The 16,535-nt window shown below is 45.2% G+C and overlaps 1 protein-coding gene across 1 annotated transcript in view; it reads left to right on the forward strand.

The window, feature by feature from the left end:
- The window catches only part of Myo1e (myosin IE), a 206,103-nt gene that overhangs the window by 121,118 nt on the left and 68,450 nt on the right, over positions 1 to 16,535 (forward strand). Inside the window, exons 7-10 of the mRNA XM_059268194.1 lie at positions 615 to 746; positions 3,667 to 3,801; positions 6,130 to 6,262; positions 14,144 to 14,340. Of these exons, the coding sequence (XP_059124177.1) occupies positions 615 to 746; positions 3,667 to 3,801; positions 6,130 to 6,262; positions 14,144 to 14,340 (597 nt within the window). The remainder of the gene's footprint in view (positions 1 to 614; positions 747 to 3,666; positions 3,802 to 6,129; positions 6,263 to 14,143; positions 14,341 to 16,535) is intronic.

Below are 16,535 nucleotides of genomic sequence, written 5' to 3' on the forward strand. Positions count from 1 at the left end.
CAAGGGCCCAGTGTTTATAATCATATAACCCTAATGGGGGAGGGGGAGTATAGTTTTTTTTCTCTCTCTGTGTCATGCTTAATGACATCAAAGAGGAGAAAAGTCTGTCTGTCTATCTGTCTGTCTCTCTGTCTCTCAGCTATGCCTGACAGCATCAAATGATACTCTTACTATTTATTAGGAAATATAAGTTTAAAGCCATATGCAATTTTCTGTATCTTAGATAGGCAAGCATTATAGAGAATGATAACCAGAATCCTGTTGGTTGAAGATTAATACATTCTTCTAGAAGAACAATGTGGCAACCTTGGCGCTCTGTGGTTTTCTGTGCCAGTCTGCAGACAGACATAGACTGGGAGAAAGTGAGCGATTACAAGCATCTCCTTATTTAGTCCGGCCCTAGGATTGATCCTGAATGCAGAACTGTGTGACTGGCAAGCTCGGGGGTATTGTTTGCTCTGAAAAACCGTAAGGAAGTTAGCTCAGAGCTGGGGGTAATCCAGAATGTCTTCCAGTAATGGATTTCCTTGAATTATGCCCCGTATTCAAAGTCTGTTTGGAGCACTGTGTTTTTGTTTACCAAGTACTAAAGGAAATTGCTAATTTTCTTGCAGGGAAAATACTTTGAAATCCAGTTCAGTCCAGGTGGGGAACCAGATGGTGGCAAGATCTCCAACTTCCTTCTGGAAAAGTCCAGAGTGGTGATGAGGAACCCGGGAGAAAGGAGCTTCCACATTTTCTACCAGGTTTTCCTTATAGATTTTCTTTCTCACTCGTTTCTTCATTCTCCATATTAAAAAACAAAACTGGGGAGGCCAGTGAGATGGCTCAGAGGAGAAAGGCCCTTGAAGCCAAGCCTGAGGACCTGGGTTCAATTCCTGGGACCCACCTGGTGAGAAAGAGCCCCGGGTTGTCTTCTGATCTCCAAGTGTGCGGTAGCATGAATAATAATGTGATCAGTTTTTTTCCTCTCAACTCTTAGGGGTAGGCGGTAGCCTAACAAGCCCAGAGAGATGCCAATGGGGTTTGTGTAAGTGTCTAAAACGGGCATGAGAAAATGCTCCTGTTCTCAAGGAGTGCCGAGTTCTAATTAGAGTAACAAGGCAAATTTCCCCAAAGTTAAATGATTAAGAAATTGTTGACAAACTTCAAAACGGAAGTAGGAGTGTTCGTTTGATTATTTGCCAAATAGGAATTTGTGTGGGGAGAGTCGGAGGTATGGGAATATCAGGGATGACTAAAGAGGGAGCACCCCAGATAGAGACAGGAGGAGGTGTTGAGCAAGGAGTCAGGTGATAGGAGCCAAGTGTCCAGGGGCACATACCTCCAACAGGTTCACTATTGGATGAGCGTGTTTCAGTAGGCTTGGGAGCCTCAGGGCAAGCTCAGCACACCCCTCCTCAGGCCCTCAGAACCCAAGCAGAGTCTAGGTCAGTGCAGAGAGCAAGATGCTTTAAAAAAATGATTCTGTTTTTTTTTAGATTTTTAAATTTTATTTTGTATGTATAAATGTTTTGCCTGCATATATATCTGTGTACCACATGTATGCCTAATGTCAGTGGAGTTCAGAAAAGGGTGTCAGATCCCCTAGAACTGGAGTTACAGATGGTTGTGAGCCACCATGTGGGCGCTGGGATCTGAACCAGGAGTTCTGCAAGAGTAGTCAGTGTGCTTAACCACTAAGCCATCTCCCCAGCCCTCAAGATGCTCTAAGTATGTTTCAGGCTTTAGTAATCATCCAGTTCAGTTGTTGTTTTTAATTGTCCAGAATTGGAGAGCTAACCCAGCCTCCTATGTACCAGGCCAGCACTCTTCCACAGAGTTAGATCCTCAACCTTCTTTTTATTTCTTCTATTTTGAGACAGTCTCACTAAGTGACTAGGCTGGTCTTGAACTCACTTGGTAACCCAGGCAGGCCTCAAACTTGTGATCCTCCTACCTTAGCCTCTCAAGTAGCTGAGATCATAATTATGTGCCTCTAGACCTTGCCCATCCAGCTATTTAGAAAAATGTTTCTCAGTATATAGAAATATAAACATGCCATATTCGAAACTGTAATGTTCAAGTTAACTTAATGATTATTTTCATATTAGGGATCCGTAGTTTGCTTTCTCTTTGGTCTGGTTTTGTTCTAGGATCTCTAGGTTAGAAAGAAATTAACTTATGGGAGGAGCTCACAGACAGTCTCTCAGTTACACAGGGATCTTCAATGGCAACCAATTCTTTCAGTACCTTTTTGTTAAAAAAGCACATAGCAAATATGGTGTCTATCCAGGACCAGGGGACACATATGTAGGATAAAGGGGCCTGGCAGGGTCAGTGCTGCTCTCCAGAAAGCCTCAGGAACAAATCTGTAAGCTCTTGGGAAAAGGAAGTAGGCCAAGACCAAGAGCAGCCTGCCGGATTGAGCCATGAGAAAGAAGGGCAGGAGAGCAATTTTGTCAGAGCGGTAAGGGGAGATGCTATCGGGTGTGGCTACATCCCAGTGAGCTCAGAAGCAGACTGTGTGGCTTGAAGAAGCTCAGCATCAAGGACCAACTTTCAGTGAAGGCAGAGAGAGCAGCATGTGCAGACAGAGCCTGGGAAGTGGGTGTTTGGAGATGCAAGAGAGAAGGGCGCATGTGTCCAAGCAAGAAGACTGAACAGGAGGGAGGTGTGGTCTGCAGACAGGAGCAAAAATAGGGGCAAGGGAACGGGCAGTACCAAAAGACTGTTCAGGGGCTGGGGATGAGGCTCCTTGGTAGAGTGCTTGCCTGGCATGCACAAAGCCTCAGGTTCAATCCCCAGCACCGAATAAACTGGGGACAGTGGTAGTTACTTTTCTGTCGCTGTGATTAAAACACCATGACCAAGGCAACTTATGGGAAAAAAAGATTTTATTTGGGCTTATAGTTCAGAGGGCCAGAGGCCATGGTGGGAACACCATGGCAACAGGTGGCAGGCACGATGGCAGGAACAGGAAGCAAAGAACTCCCATCTTGAACCATAAGCATGAAGCGAGCAAAGGAACTCAGTAGGTAGGTCAGGAGGTTTCAGAGTGCCAGAGAAATAACCCGTGGCCATTCTAAAATACACATCCTGGGTCGAGACGCACAGAAGAGCTAAGTTGGGCAGGAACTCAGTGGCTGTGGTCTACTTTGTATTCTACTTTTCCCCAGGGTCACTAGTACAGCATATAGTTCTCGGGCTGACAGGAAGAAAAACTGAGCTCTCTCAGGCTTTATCAGAGTTAAGAACTGGAAGTTGGGCTGGGGAGATGGTTCAGTACTTAAGAGTGCTCTTTCAGAGGACCAGGTTCAGTTTCCAGAACCCACATGTCTCCCAGCCATCTCTAACTCAGTTCCAGGGAATCTGATGCCCTCTTCTGGCCTCCATGGGTACTAGGTATGCACATGGTGCACATACATACGTACAGGCAACACCCATACACCGTAAACAACAAAAACTGGAGATTGCAGACCGAACTGGGGTTAAGACAACTACAACCCAAAACAATATTTTTATAAACTCGCTCAGATTCTGCAGGGTAGAACCACTGAGAATTTTGGAATACAAGTTTAGAGAGTTTTCTCCACCTGGGCTCAGGGATGGTGATCCCGAAACCATGAGGTGACTGTGGGTGATTTGTGGACCATGTCTTGACACATCCTGTGTGCTCTCATGCAGCTCATCGAGGGCGCCTCTGCAGAGCAGAAGCAAAGCCTTGGCATCACCAGCATGGACTACTACTACTACCTGAGCCTCTCCGGGTCCTACAAGGTCGATGACATCGATGACAAACGGGAATTCCAGGAAACCCTGGTAAGTGTGGGTATATTCAGCATCCTGGAGAGCCAGGCCCCAATGGTCACACAGTGGTTTGAAATGAGTGAGACTTAAACTGGTCATTATCCTCCTGCAGGAGTGTTCTGATAGACGAAGATAATTGGGAGGATGAGTTTAGCATGCTTGTTTGCTGAACAGCCAGTATATGGAGCTGTTTCTTACGAAGGACACAAGCCAATGTATGGTCTTATCTGAACATAGAAAATTTTAGGAGCTGGAGAAGAGGGCTTGCTATTCTTGCAGAGGACTCAAGTTCAGTTTCCAGCAGCCACATCCGGCAGCTTACACCTGCCTAGAACTCCAGGGGATCGAATACATTCTTCTGACATCTGTGGGCACCTGCACATACATAGCATGCATTCATACAGACACACAAATGTAAAAAATTTTTTATATATATATATATATATATATATAGTTTTTGGCTGGGCATAGTGGCACATAGAGGCAGAGGCAGGTGGATCCTGCTGAGTTCAAGGCCAGCCTGGTCTACAGAGTGAGTTTTAAGACTACCAGAGCTACATAGTGAGACCCTGTTTTGAAACAAAAAACAAAAAGAGCCAGGCAGTGGTGGTGCATGCCTTTAATCCCAGCACTCAGGAGGCAGAGCCAAGTGGATCTCTGTGAGTTTGAGGCCAGCCTGGGCTACAGAGTGAGTTCCAAGAAAGGCGCAAAGCTACACAGAGAAACCCTGTCTTGAAAAACAAAAACAAAAACAAAAAACCAAAAAGAAAAGTTGAAAATACTTTCTAGTTTTTATTTTTTTCATCCTCTTGATCTCATTCTTCTGTTTCCAAAGACTTTTTTGTTACCTCTGAGTTTTGAGGTCAAGGGCAATCATTGTGCTCTGAGCTGTTCCCATCATACACATGTCACAGTCTAGGTTATACCACTAGATTTTCAAGGGTTTGTGACCTGCCTGAGCTTAAGCTAAATCATCCAGTCTAGAACATTCTACAGGTAGGCCTGCCATCCACTTATCCTTCAAGGACCGCTTTGACACTGTCCTTTGAGTCAATAACAAGCTCAGGCCTGTTTATCTGCTGAGAACTGAGGGGGCACCTAGAATGAGCAGGGGAGGGCCAGTGGGAGGGGAGTTGGTCTATGCTCAGAAGTAACAGGATGAGTCCCAGGTCCCAAGACCATCCAGCCACAGTATTCCAGGAACAAGAAAGAAACTGTGGACGAAGGGCCTAACATTGTCCCAAGGAACAATTCTCTCAAGTTACAGAAATCCAAGACTCAGTCACTTTAATGGACTTAGAAACTTGGCTTTTTAGTGGTCTGTAGTCCTGAGGATTTTAAAAGATGTTTTTGCTAATAAAATCTATCTTTTTCCCTCTCCACAAAGGAGAAGACATCTTGGTGTGGTTGGAAATGGGATAGTAGTATCCTTGGAGAGGGTTGGCAGCCAGAATACACATGGGACAAGGCAGACCTAGAAGCTCGTGCTGAGACTCCTGTCCCCTGAGTGTCTTTCTTCTTGGAGATCCTCTAGGGTCTAGCGTGGTCCTAGAGAATGTGTGTGTGTGTGTGTGTGTGTGTGTGTGTGTGTGTGTATACACATATACATATACATATGCATACACACACACACACACACACACATATGGAGGGGCGGTGGTTCCAAGACAAGGTTTCTCTATGTAACAGTCCTGGCTGTCTGGAACCCACTCTAGCCTAGAGAGTATATTGTATTTAAAAACAGATTTGCCCTTCCAGCAGGACTTCTAATAGCACATTAAGGCTAGGGAGATGGTGGCTTGGCCAGCAAATTACTTGTCAAATTGCTTGTAACAAATTCCTTGAGGCCCTGAGTTCAATTCCCAGAACCCATGAGGAGAAGGAGGAAGAGGAAGAGGAGGAGGAGGAGGAGGAGGAGGGGCAACTGTAGCAGCAGCAGGGCTTGGCAGCATACACTGTAATCCCTGCTCTGGGGAGGCCCAACCAGGAGGATTCCTGGGTCTTGTTGATCATCTAATCTGGCCAAATCAGTGAGCTCCAGGTTTAATGAGGTATCCTGTCTCAAACAAATAAACACAGAAATCAAACGATGAAGACACATAACATCAACTTCTGACCTCCACATACACGTGCTCCTGCACACACACAAGCACGTACACACACTTGTGTACACACACAGGAAAAGGTGAGTATGCAGGTCGCTGACCACGTTGTTCAGTAGAGATTTCCCATCATCATTGCAGGCTAAGCTACACACGAAGTCACTTTGTGCCTTGTTTGTCCCCGGCTTACGCAGTCAGCAGCCAGCCCGTCTGGCTAACTTCTCTCTCTCTCTTCCAGCACGCCATGAACGTGATCGGCATCTTCTCAGAGGAGCAGGCGCTGGTGTTGCAGATTGTGGCTGGTATTCTCCACTTGGGAAACATCAGCTTCAAAGAAGTGGGCAACTATGCCGGGGTGGAGAGTGAAGAATGTGAGTAGCCCCGGGGTGTGGAGTGAGGGGAGCGAGGGGTTACCTCCAACCATGACCTACCCCTTCGCTTGGCCTAGACTGCTAGTGAGGTGCATTGGTAAGAAATGAGAAGTCGCCCGGCGGTGGTGGCATGCACCCTTAATCCCAGTACTTGGGAGGCAGAGCCAGGCGGATCTCTGTGAGTTCGAGGCCAGCCTGGTCTATAGAGTGAGATCCAGGACAGGCACCAAAACTCCACACAGAAACCCTGTCTCGGGGAGGGGAAAAAAAAAAAAGAAATGAGAAGGTAGCAGGGCAGTGGTGGGGCACACCTTTAATCCCAACACTCAAGAGGCAGAGGCAGGTGGATCTCTGTGAGTTCAAGGCCAGCCTGGTCTACAGAGTGAGTTCCAGTACAGCCAGAGCTACACACAGAGACTTGGAAACTCTGTCTCAGAAAAAGAGAAAAAGAAATAAGAAGTCATGTATCCTAAAGAACAAAATGGCTCAGGAGAGACTAGATCTCTTTCAGGCACCTGCCCTTCCCTCCCCTCCCCTCTCCTCTCCTGTGTTGTCTTATCTCTCTCCCTCTCCTTCCCCCTCCCTTCTTTCCTATGTGGTTTTCTCTCCTCTCCTCTTCCTCTTTCCTACTCTTCCCTCCCAGACCTCTATGTCCTACACCATAGATGACTTGAAAATTATTTCTATTCACTACTAATCTTGGAGAGACCTGGCAGAATTTAACCTTGAACTAAACCTAGGATAATAGTAAACATCTTGCTTATTATGATTTTTTAGTTTGGGGGTACACACAGGGGCCATGGCACGATGTGGAGGTCAGAGGACAACTTCTGGGAACCGGTTCTCTCCCTCTACCATGCGTGTCCTGGGAATGGAAATCAGGTCATCAGAAACCACTGAGCCACCACACTGGCCCTTCGTCTAGTTTCAAGGATGAAGCCACCCTTTAATGATGATGGGAGGACTGGCTCAGTGACTCGGATGAGTCAGTTGGTGGAAACCTTTGCTGGGCCTGGCCTTTATGACGAACAGGTACCTGAATGTCCTGACAGGCAAGTGAGAGAATACATGATGTGGAGTGCCCATGGGTTCACAGTTTGTCCCGTGGAGCTGAGTTAGATTAGATTTCTGGACAATCAGCCTTGCCATTGGGTTGACATTTCTGGTGACCATGTCTGTCTTAGCCACATCCTTGAGACCCAAATGGTCGTTTTTATTCTTTCAGAGGAAACTAGGGTCCTTCCTACAGGAAGTTCCACTGGTCCCTATGCCTGTGATCTACCGCAAACCTTATGGCATGTGACCCCAGCCTCTCAGACATCAGTGGTACTCCAAGCCATTCTCAGAACCCACACCCACGCTAGCCACCCAGGAAGGCATTTCTTCCCTTCTCAGAATTCTTTGGGGATAATTTTAGATGCTTGGTAATAAATAGTATCCCACTCATTGCTGACAATGCAGTGGGGAGATTTCCATTCCAAATAAGGATCCTTTTTTATGTTTTCGTTTCTTTTTTTTCCTCATAAAAGAGGGAAGTTCTGCTAACGTCTGCTGTCGATGTCTATCTTTATCTGATAAAGACAAAATATTTTTAACAAGGAGGGTCTAGAAAACAGTAAAAATGCAGAGTGTGCATGAAGCTTAGGGATATGACCTAATCATAGTGGTAACTTTGCCTGTAGACTCCCTAGACTTCACCCTTGACATGTAACTAATGTACCTATGAGTTCAAAAGTCTCACTGATACCCAGCCACATCATTTTAGCAGTTCTGGTATGGCAGTGGTGTCTGTGGAAGGAGCCTGGGATTCTCTGGCCCCTGAGAAGTAAATCCCTCACTGCCTCCTTGTACTTGAGTATCAATTCAAGACCCTGACCCAGCAAGCGTGTCCCTGGGCCCTCCAAGCAACAAGGAGTTCACTGTTCAGTGATGACATCTGGAGTTAGCAGCCTTCCCTGGCACACGTGGTAGGCTTGTGAAACTGGTAACTGCTTGTGAAATTCCCTGAGGGATGGTGGAACAGTGGAGGCCAGAGAGGGCTAAGCTATGAGCCAAGTCGGTTTAACAGAGAAGCACACAGCCCTAGCCATCAATCCTTCTTTGGGTTCTTCACTTGGTCATGTAGTAATAACATGGTTAACTGGGTACCTGGTTATGCCTTTGCCAACCTCTGCCTCCCCTCCCTGGTGGTCACCGGGGTTCCCAGAGGTGGGAGTTGCAAAGTGACCGTACATACATTCTTTCTCCTACTTTTGGACTGGGTGTGAGCTTCTGTCACTGTGTTCCACAGTTGTTTTTCCAGGTAGCATTGTATCTGGGAGATTATTCTGTATCCATTTCTTTTTTATAGCTGCATAGCATCCTGTTGCTTGGCTGAGTTATTTAACCACCATCTGTCGCTAAGTCTTAAGATGGTGTCTGGGGCGTGTAGCTCAATTGGTAGCTGACACTCATAAAGCCTTGGGTTTGGTCCCCAGCACCACGTAAACAGCGCATGGTGGCACATCCCTGCAATTCTGGCACTCGGGAGGTAAAAGCTGGGTGAATAACTTTGGTTCATCCCTTCTTTCTTATGTCTGAGTATATGTCCAAGCTTTATACAAGCTACCTGTGCTTTTCATAATTAGAGAGCAGCTTTTCCTAGTGAAGGGGAGGGCTAAAATCCCTTTCAAACTGGCACACTAAAGCAAACTAGCCACCTATTGGACCTTGGACTGAAGGGGGCATAGAATTTCCTTTATGTTCCTGAGAAGCCAATCAAGCCTTAACTGAGACGCTTGTGTGCTTTTCCATATCAAGATAGTAAAACTGTGTACTTTGGGTCAAGTATTACCTGAATGTGATTAAATATTAAATTAAGAACTTTGTTGAAGAAAAAAAAATACTACTTTAAAACCACTGAGGGGTTCAAGTTTATGTGACGCTGTGCCCCCCCCGCCCCCATTGATAAACGGGTTAGAAAACTTCACCAAAGCCTGATAAACCATATTTACTTTCTCTTGGCCTTCATCTTGTAGCCCAGGCTGCCTTGAACTTGATATGTAGCCAAGGATGACATGGAACTTCTGGTCTTCCTGTGTTTATCTCCCAAGTGGCAAGGTTGCAGGTGGGCACCACTGTTACAGAAAAAAATATGCCTTCTCAGTGAGGACACACTCCTCACACTTAGAGATGATGGGACACTCTTAAGTGCCTGGCCAACTGAGGCTAGCAGCCAAGTAATAGCCACCCTTGAACAGAAGATTTTACTGAATTATATATGTATTAAGCTTATGCATTCTACGAACACTGTCATCCTTACATTTCTTTCTGGATCAGCCCAAGTTGCACTTCAGACAATTTACACAGAGACAGAAAACTCCAAGTCTGGCCACTCGGGCAGACAGGAGATTTACACAGCAGCATGCTGCCAGAATTATTTTAAGTACACCCGTGTTGCTCTTTTTCGAATGGTTGTTACCCAGGGTCATCTTGCCCATCTGGCAGAATTATGTTTTTCCCCATAAGAGAACAGGGGACTTAGGGGTAGACCAAGACTTAATGATAATTGTCAGTCTGTGTTGCCCCTCTTGAGTGGTATGTCTTTGGGGATGGGAATGGGGGTCTATTGGCTGGTTGAACGTCTCCTTTGTCATGGGATGGAGCCTAAAGGCTACTCAGTGCTAGTGAGTAGACATTTACACCCCAGCATCCCAAGCATCCCTTGTCTCTGACGGCCTACTCAGTAGACTACTTATCTTTGGGGGACTTTAGAGGCAGTGCTCCTTTAGCTACGTTCCATTTGTGTGGCTTAATGTCCCCTACGCAAAAATACTAGTAAATCCTGTATAGCATCAGTTTTATTCCTTTGAGTTTCTTCTACATCACACCTGATTTATGTGATGCTGGGGATGGAACCAGGGGCTTTGGGCATGCTAAGGCGAGCTCTCTACTGACTGAGTTACATCCCCAAACCTGCCACTTCCTTTAACTGTATGAAGAAGGAATTTTACTTTGCTACATCCTTTTTTTGACTTTTCTGTTTCCTTGTAGTTCAGGTTTAAGTAGGAAACTTAGGTTGAACTTCACCTTACACATTAAATCTTCCTTCCTAAACTTCATGGGTTGAAATATTCTCCTACCAGGTTCTTCCCGATTTCCAGGACTGAACAACTCCACTGGTCTTACACCCACCTCTTCTGATTAATCCCTGCTTCTTGCCTCTCCTTCCCCAAGCCTCAGTGCTGAAGCTCTTGCCCAGCCTCGGCCCCACTCACACACCCTCACGGAAATTCACAGCCTGGAGGAAGTCAGGCTAAGCAAAACTATAATTTCAGCACTAGGGCAGCCACAGAAGAAAATACGAGGCCATAAAACCTTGTGTTTGAAAAACATGGCATGGATTTTGTCCAAACCAAGTGCCGTACTTCCCCTCTAGCCTGCTTAGCTCTTTCCCTAAGCTTGTGGCTCTGGCTCTTGGCCACACTCCGTGCCTTGTCTCTGAAGAGCCTGCCGCCCTTCAGATCCACCCTCTTCTGCTGGAGAGCTACAAGATGCGGAAGGATAGCACATGTCCGGTCACTCCCTCCTGTCTGTTTTGTCTCAGAAGGTCTCATCTCAGCCTTGTTTGGTTTTCTTAGCTAAGGCCATAAAGATAACAGCCTGAACCGTTTACCAGACAGCTCAATTCTTCCCCACTTCTTGCATGGTTACGGGCTTGGGGAGAATCCCGTGTTTACAAAACAGACACATTGAGCTGACTATTCATTGTATAAAGCTGTTCACTGTGTAGTTCCCATGAATGGCGAGAGAAGTCCCAGGGAGTATGCTCCAATTCAATGGAACCTCTGTAGGGAGATTTTTCAGTTTTTAATGGAATCTCAATAGAGAACCCAACATGGATTTGACTTTGAAGGCCTTCCATCTCAGCCTCATGAGTAACTGGGATTACAGGTGTGTGCTACCACGCTCAGCTACTATAATTGATTGTGTGTCCGTGCAAGTGCACATGTGGGGGGGCAGAGGTCTACCTCAGGCGTTGTTCCTCAAGATCTGTCCATCTTGTTTACTGAGACAGGGTGTCTCACTAGGACCTGGGACTCCCCATTTAGGCTAGGCTGGCTGGCCAGAGAACCCCAGACAACTACTTGTCTCTAGCTCTCCAGCTCTGGGTTTACAAATATATACCACCACACCTGGCTTTTCTATGTGGGTTCTGGGGATTGAACTCAGATCCTCACACTTGCATAGCGAGAACTTTACCACCTCAGCTGTCTCCTCATCCCTTCTGTAAACTGTTGATAATAAGGCCTGTGGCATCTAGTGAGACATGTCCTCCTTGATGCTGGTGGGAAAGGCTTATTCCATCTCTGATACTTGGTGAATATTTTCCTGGTCCCTACAACTCTACATGTCCAGTGTAATTCATGGTTGTCCTCTGTCCTTACTCAGTACAAAGGAAGAATTAGCTTATCATTGGGAAAAATCAATGCTTCAGAGGTAGATTTTTGATAAAAATCAATGTGTCAGGGTCTTTATGAAAGGAATCTGGTCAGAAGACCTGGGAGATCCTCATATGGATGAGAAGTACGTTGTTCTGGTATTGTTTTTTTTTTTTTTCATGGACATGTTTATTGACTCACTCTCTTTAGAAGTTAATGCTGAGAAGCATCAGTCCATTCAGTCCCAACACCCTCCATGCTATCTATGGAGATCAGTCTTTATTGGGAGGCTGATGGTATCTTCTCACTGTTAAAAGGGTCATTTAGGGATTTTGTTTTGTTGTTAGATATTGGGGGTTTTTTTGAGATGTAATCTCATTGTTTAGCCTAGGTCCTTGAACTTGTAATCCTCCTGCCTCCACCTTCATAAATGTTGGGATGATTGATATATGCCACAATGATGACACCATCCACAGGATCTCAACACATTCTTTATATCAGCAAAATTTTATACTGAGAGAGAGAGAATCCTATCCAAGTTCAGATTTTTTCATTTGTATCTATTCCACAAGTCATGTGGCAACATATAAATGAATAGAAATGGGTTAATTTAAGATACAAGAGCTAGTTAGAAACAAGCCTAAGCTTTCAGCCAAGCTTTGATAATTAATAATAAGTCTCCATGTCATTTATTGGGGAGCCAGCGGTCCTGATGAAAAAAAATCTGTCTACAATCTATAAAGTTTATCATTTATATTAGGAAATCTGAATACTCTTTCATACCCAAGAATGGTGTCATTTATCCAGATTTGAACATTCTGACCAGAAATAAAGAGAGTCCCATTGGTCCTGATAGCTTTTCCCTTAGCAAGTCTATGGTCTGAAACAACTTTCCACACCCATGGGAGCTTTTAGTTTTCTCTTTGAAGACCCCCAAATACCCCAGTACATGTTGTGAGGCAGTATGAGTATTCTGTGATACCAGTAACATCAGCCCCTCTGTACACATGCCATCTCCAGAGGACTCTCCCTGTGATGTGTCCATTAAAAGCCTTCTGGGTGGGGAAATGGCACAGTTGGTGAAATATGCAGGTATGAGAACCTGCTGTCAATCCCCAGAACCCATCTACAGAAGTCGTACTTAGTGACATGTCATCCCAGGACTGGAGAGACAGTGACGGGGTATCCCTGTGTGTTGCTGGCCAACCACATGGCCAAATCAATGAGCTCCAGGTTCAGTTAAAGACCTTGTCTCAAAAAATAAGGTGGAGTGAGCTGGAGAGATAGCTCAGTGGTTAAGAGCACTGACTGTTCTTCCAGAGGTCCTGAGTTCAATTCCCAGCAACCACATGGTGGCTCTCAACCACCTGTAATGAGAATATGTATATATAATAAATAGCTAAATCTTTAAAAAAAATAATAATAAGGTGGAGAGTGGTCAAGGAAGACATCTGTCATCGACCTCTGGTCTCTACGTGCACTTGTGTACACCCACACAAACACAGGAATACATACACACAGGCCTTCTGACCCCAATGCCTCCTGCTCCCCCAATCCAGGACACCCTTCTCCAGTGCATCGAAATCTATCCCAGTCTTTTAATCATAGCTTTCAGCTATAGCGGATACTTATCTACACAACACAGGCCACAGAGCAGCCCTGCCTCTGCCTCCCAGCTTGTTCCCCTTAGCACATACCATTTCCCTCACCACACCTGTACAGATCCTACCCTACCTTGTCCAGGTGAAGTCCCTTCCTTGATGGCTCCAGAAAGTGTTAATAGCTTCCTGTTCTAAATTCTTCTAGAATTGTATAGTCTGTTCGGATGCATTCTGCTTTCCAGGAGGGTTCTTCATTTAATAGAATTTCTAGATTGCCTTCAGGGTTTATTACTTATTTAGTATCTTTTTCTTCTTTATTTTCTGCTTTTTGTAATCCCTCAATGTAAGCGTTTGATCAATAGGGGATTGTTGGGCTTACTGGGTCCATGATGACAGATATTACAAGTTCTCTGTAAATGAGGCTATGAAAACATTGCACCAAAGGAAGAAAACATTATTCAAAGCCAAAGAAATGTTTGTTGATTGAGTTCCTGTTGATGTCTTTGCCTTAAGCATGGGAAAATGCCCATTTTCAGTATCTCGGTGTGATCTCAGTGGCTGGGTGGGAGGAGGGGGTGGGGTGGGACAGAGGAAGTGAGGACTGGCCTGCCTGCTTTTTGGACCACTAATTTCAGTAATTGGAAGTCTCAGTAATCAGAGGGATTGATTTACAAATTAAAACAACTGGGAAAAGCAAACAGAGATGTGCACGGCGTCGATGATAAGCCCTCGCCAATAGAGTGGAAGTTTAGAAGTTAATTTTGGTGCCCATTATCTGCTCCCACACGCACAAGGGCTTCCATGTGCCTGGGAGATGATGGTTACATTTCTGAAAGACAATCATGTTTTATATTCTGCAGTTTTGGCTTTTCCTGCGTATCTGCTGGGTATAAACCAAGACCGGCTAAAAGAGAAGCTAACGAGCCGGCAGATGGATAGTAAGTGGGGAGGAAAGTCGGAGTCCATCCACGTGACCCTCAATGTGGAGCAGGCCTGCTACACCAGGGACGCGCTCGCCAAGGCCCTGCATGCACGGGTCTTTGATTTCTTGGTAGATGTAAGTAAACACGGGTGGACATGGGCAAAGCTTCAAGTTTTAGATATAAGGAATACAACGACTAAGAGTGTGTTCTCATGTTTGCCTTAGTCCTTTGCATCATTACCACGTCCCTCTCTGCCCTGTGTATCCTCTCTCTCTGCTTCTGGTGAATCCTGAATCCAACTTCTAGATATGCACAGCAAGACAGAGTACCTAAAACCAACACAGTAGCTCGAGGTAGTCAGTAAAACCCAGGACTGGAGTAGAGGGAGCCTGTGGTCCAGGACCATTTCTGAGTGTAAAGGCTTAGGAATGTTGCATCTGGTAATAATACAGTTAATTTGTGACCAGTAATTCCAAACATGATGTGGTAAGCACATGCCTTTCCTTGTGTTTCTGTGGGGACAGGTATTCAAGATGAGCTTAGCTGGTGAGTTCTGACTCAGTCAAGCACAGTTAAAGTTGCAGTACTGATGGAGAGCAGTTCTCCAGGCTGGCCCGGGGCTGGGGACGTGGTGTCAAGTAGAATCTTCATGTGCTGTTGGTTAGAGATCTCTGTTCATAGCTATGTGGACCTCTTCTTAGGGCAGCTCGGTGTCCTCACAATTGGCAGCTGATTTTCCCCAGAGTCAGTGATGTAAGACAGGGCGTGTGAGCAAAAGGCCCTAAGTTTTTTATATCTTGATCTTGGACTTATCACTTCGACACATTCAGTCTGTTCTGAGCAGGCTACCAAGAGTAGTCCAGATGGGATGGAAATTGGGCTGTACCTTTCAAAGGGGAAAATAGCAAGGGTTTTGGATATCTGTCTATTGAGAGGAGAAGTTTTTTGTTTGTTTTTTTTTTTTTTTGAGATGGTATCTTTTTTGTTTGTTTGTTTCGGGTTTTTTGTTTTGTTTTGTTTTTTCAAGACAGGGTTTCTCTGTGTAGCCCTAGCTATCCTAGAACTCACTCCTTAGACCAGGCTGTGCTTGAACTCCTAGAGATCCCCCTGCCTCTGCTGGGATTAAAGGTGTGTGCCACCACGGCCCAGCTTGAGATAAGTGTCTTTATGTAGTCCAGCTAGCTACAAACTTGGTATATAGCTGAGGATGACTTTTACCTTTTGATCTTCCTGCCTCTACCTCCTGAATGTTGATATAGGAATGTACCATCATTTGGGGTACATTAAACAATACCTAGTTTACTCAGTGCTGGGGACCATGAATCCAGGCCTTCATGCCTGCTAGGCAAGCACTCTACCAACCCCAGCTTGACTTTAGATATACTTTTAAATTTACTCTAATACTTTTGGACACAGCATACAACATAATCATACACACATTAATATGTGAACATATTTACATATGTTTTTGTTTTTCAAGACAGGGTTTCTCTATGTAGCCCTGGCTGTCCTGGAACTCACTGTAGACCAGGCTGGCCTCGAACTCAGAGATTCACCTGCCTCTGCCTTCCAAATGCTGCGATTAAAAGCATGCACCACCACTACCCAGCTACTTATGGGTTTTTTAAAGATTTATTTATTTATCATATATACAGTGTTCTGCCTGAATGTCAGAAGAAGGCACTAGATCTCATTACAGATGGTTGTGAGCCACCATGTGGTTGCTGGGAATTGAACTCAGGACTCCTGGAAGAGCCGCCAGTGCTCTTAACCACTGAGCCATCTCTCCAGCCCTACTTACGATTTTTTAAACGTATTTTTAGTTAGGTGTGTGTGTGTGTGTGTGTGTGTGTGTGTGTGTGTGTGTGTATGTGTATGTGTGCACTCAAAAAAGTATGCCATAGCACACACATGGTGATCAGGAGAGAGTTGGTTCTCTCCTTCCACTGTGTGGGTCACAGGGATTGAACTCAGGTCATCAGGCTTGGCAACAAGCACCTTTACCCACCGTGCCATCTTGCTGGCCCTGGCTCTGGCCAGCATTGTAAATCTGGGTTAACCAATGATGCCTTTAATGTTAGAATAAGATAGAGTCTGTACTCTGTTCCAGAAACTACTTTAGTATTTCAGGGGGAAAAGGATATCATTTAATTTCTCCAACAACACCAAAAGCTTAGGTATTGTGTTGGTTTTCTAGATAAATGGAACAAGGAACTGAGAGGTTAGAAACCTGGCTGGAGCTCTCTTAACTCCTGTGTGGCTATTCTAGGGGGACCTAGATTCCTGGCTGTTCTGCTTTTTTATTTCTCTGTGTTCAAACAGGAAACCC

Source organism: Peromyscus eremicus, chromosome 7 (genome assembly GCF_949786415.1).
Source record: "Peromyscus eremicus chromosome 7, PerEre_H2_v1, whole genome shotgun sequence".
NCBI lineage: Eukaryota > Metazoa > Chordata > Mammalia > Rodentia > Cricetidae > Peromyscus > Peromyscus eremicus.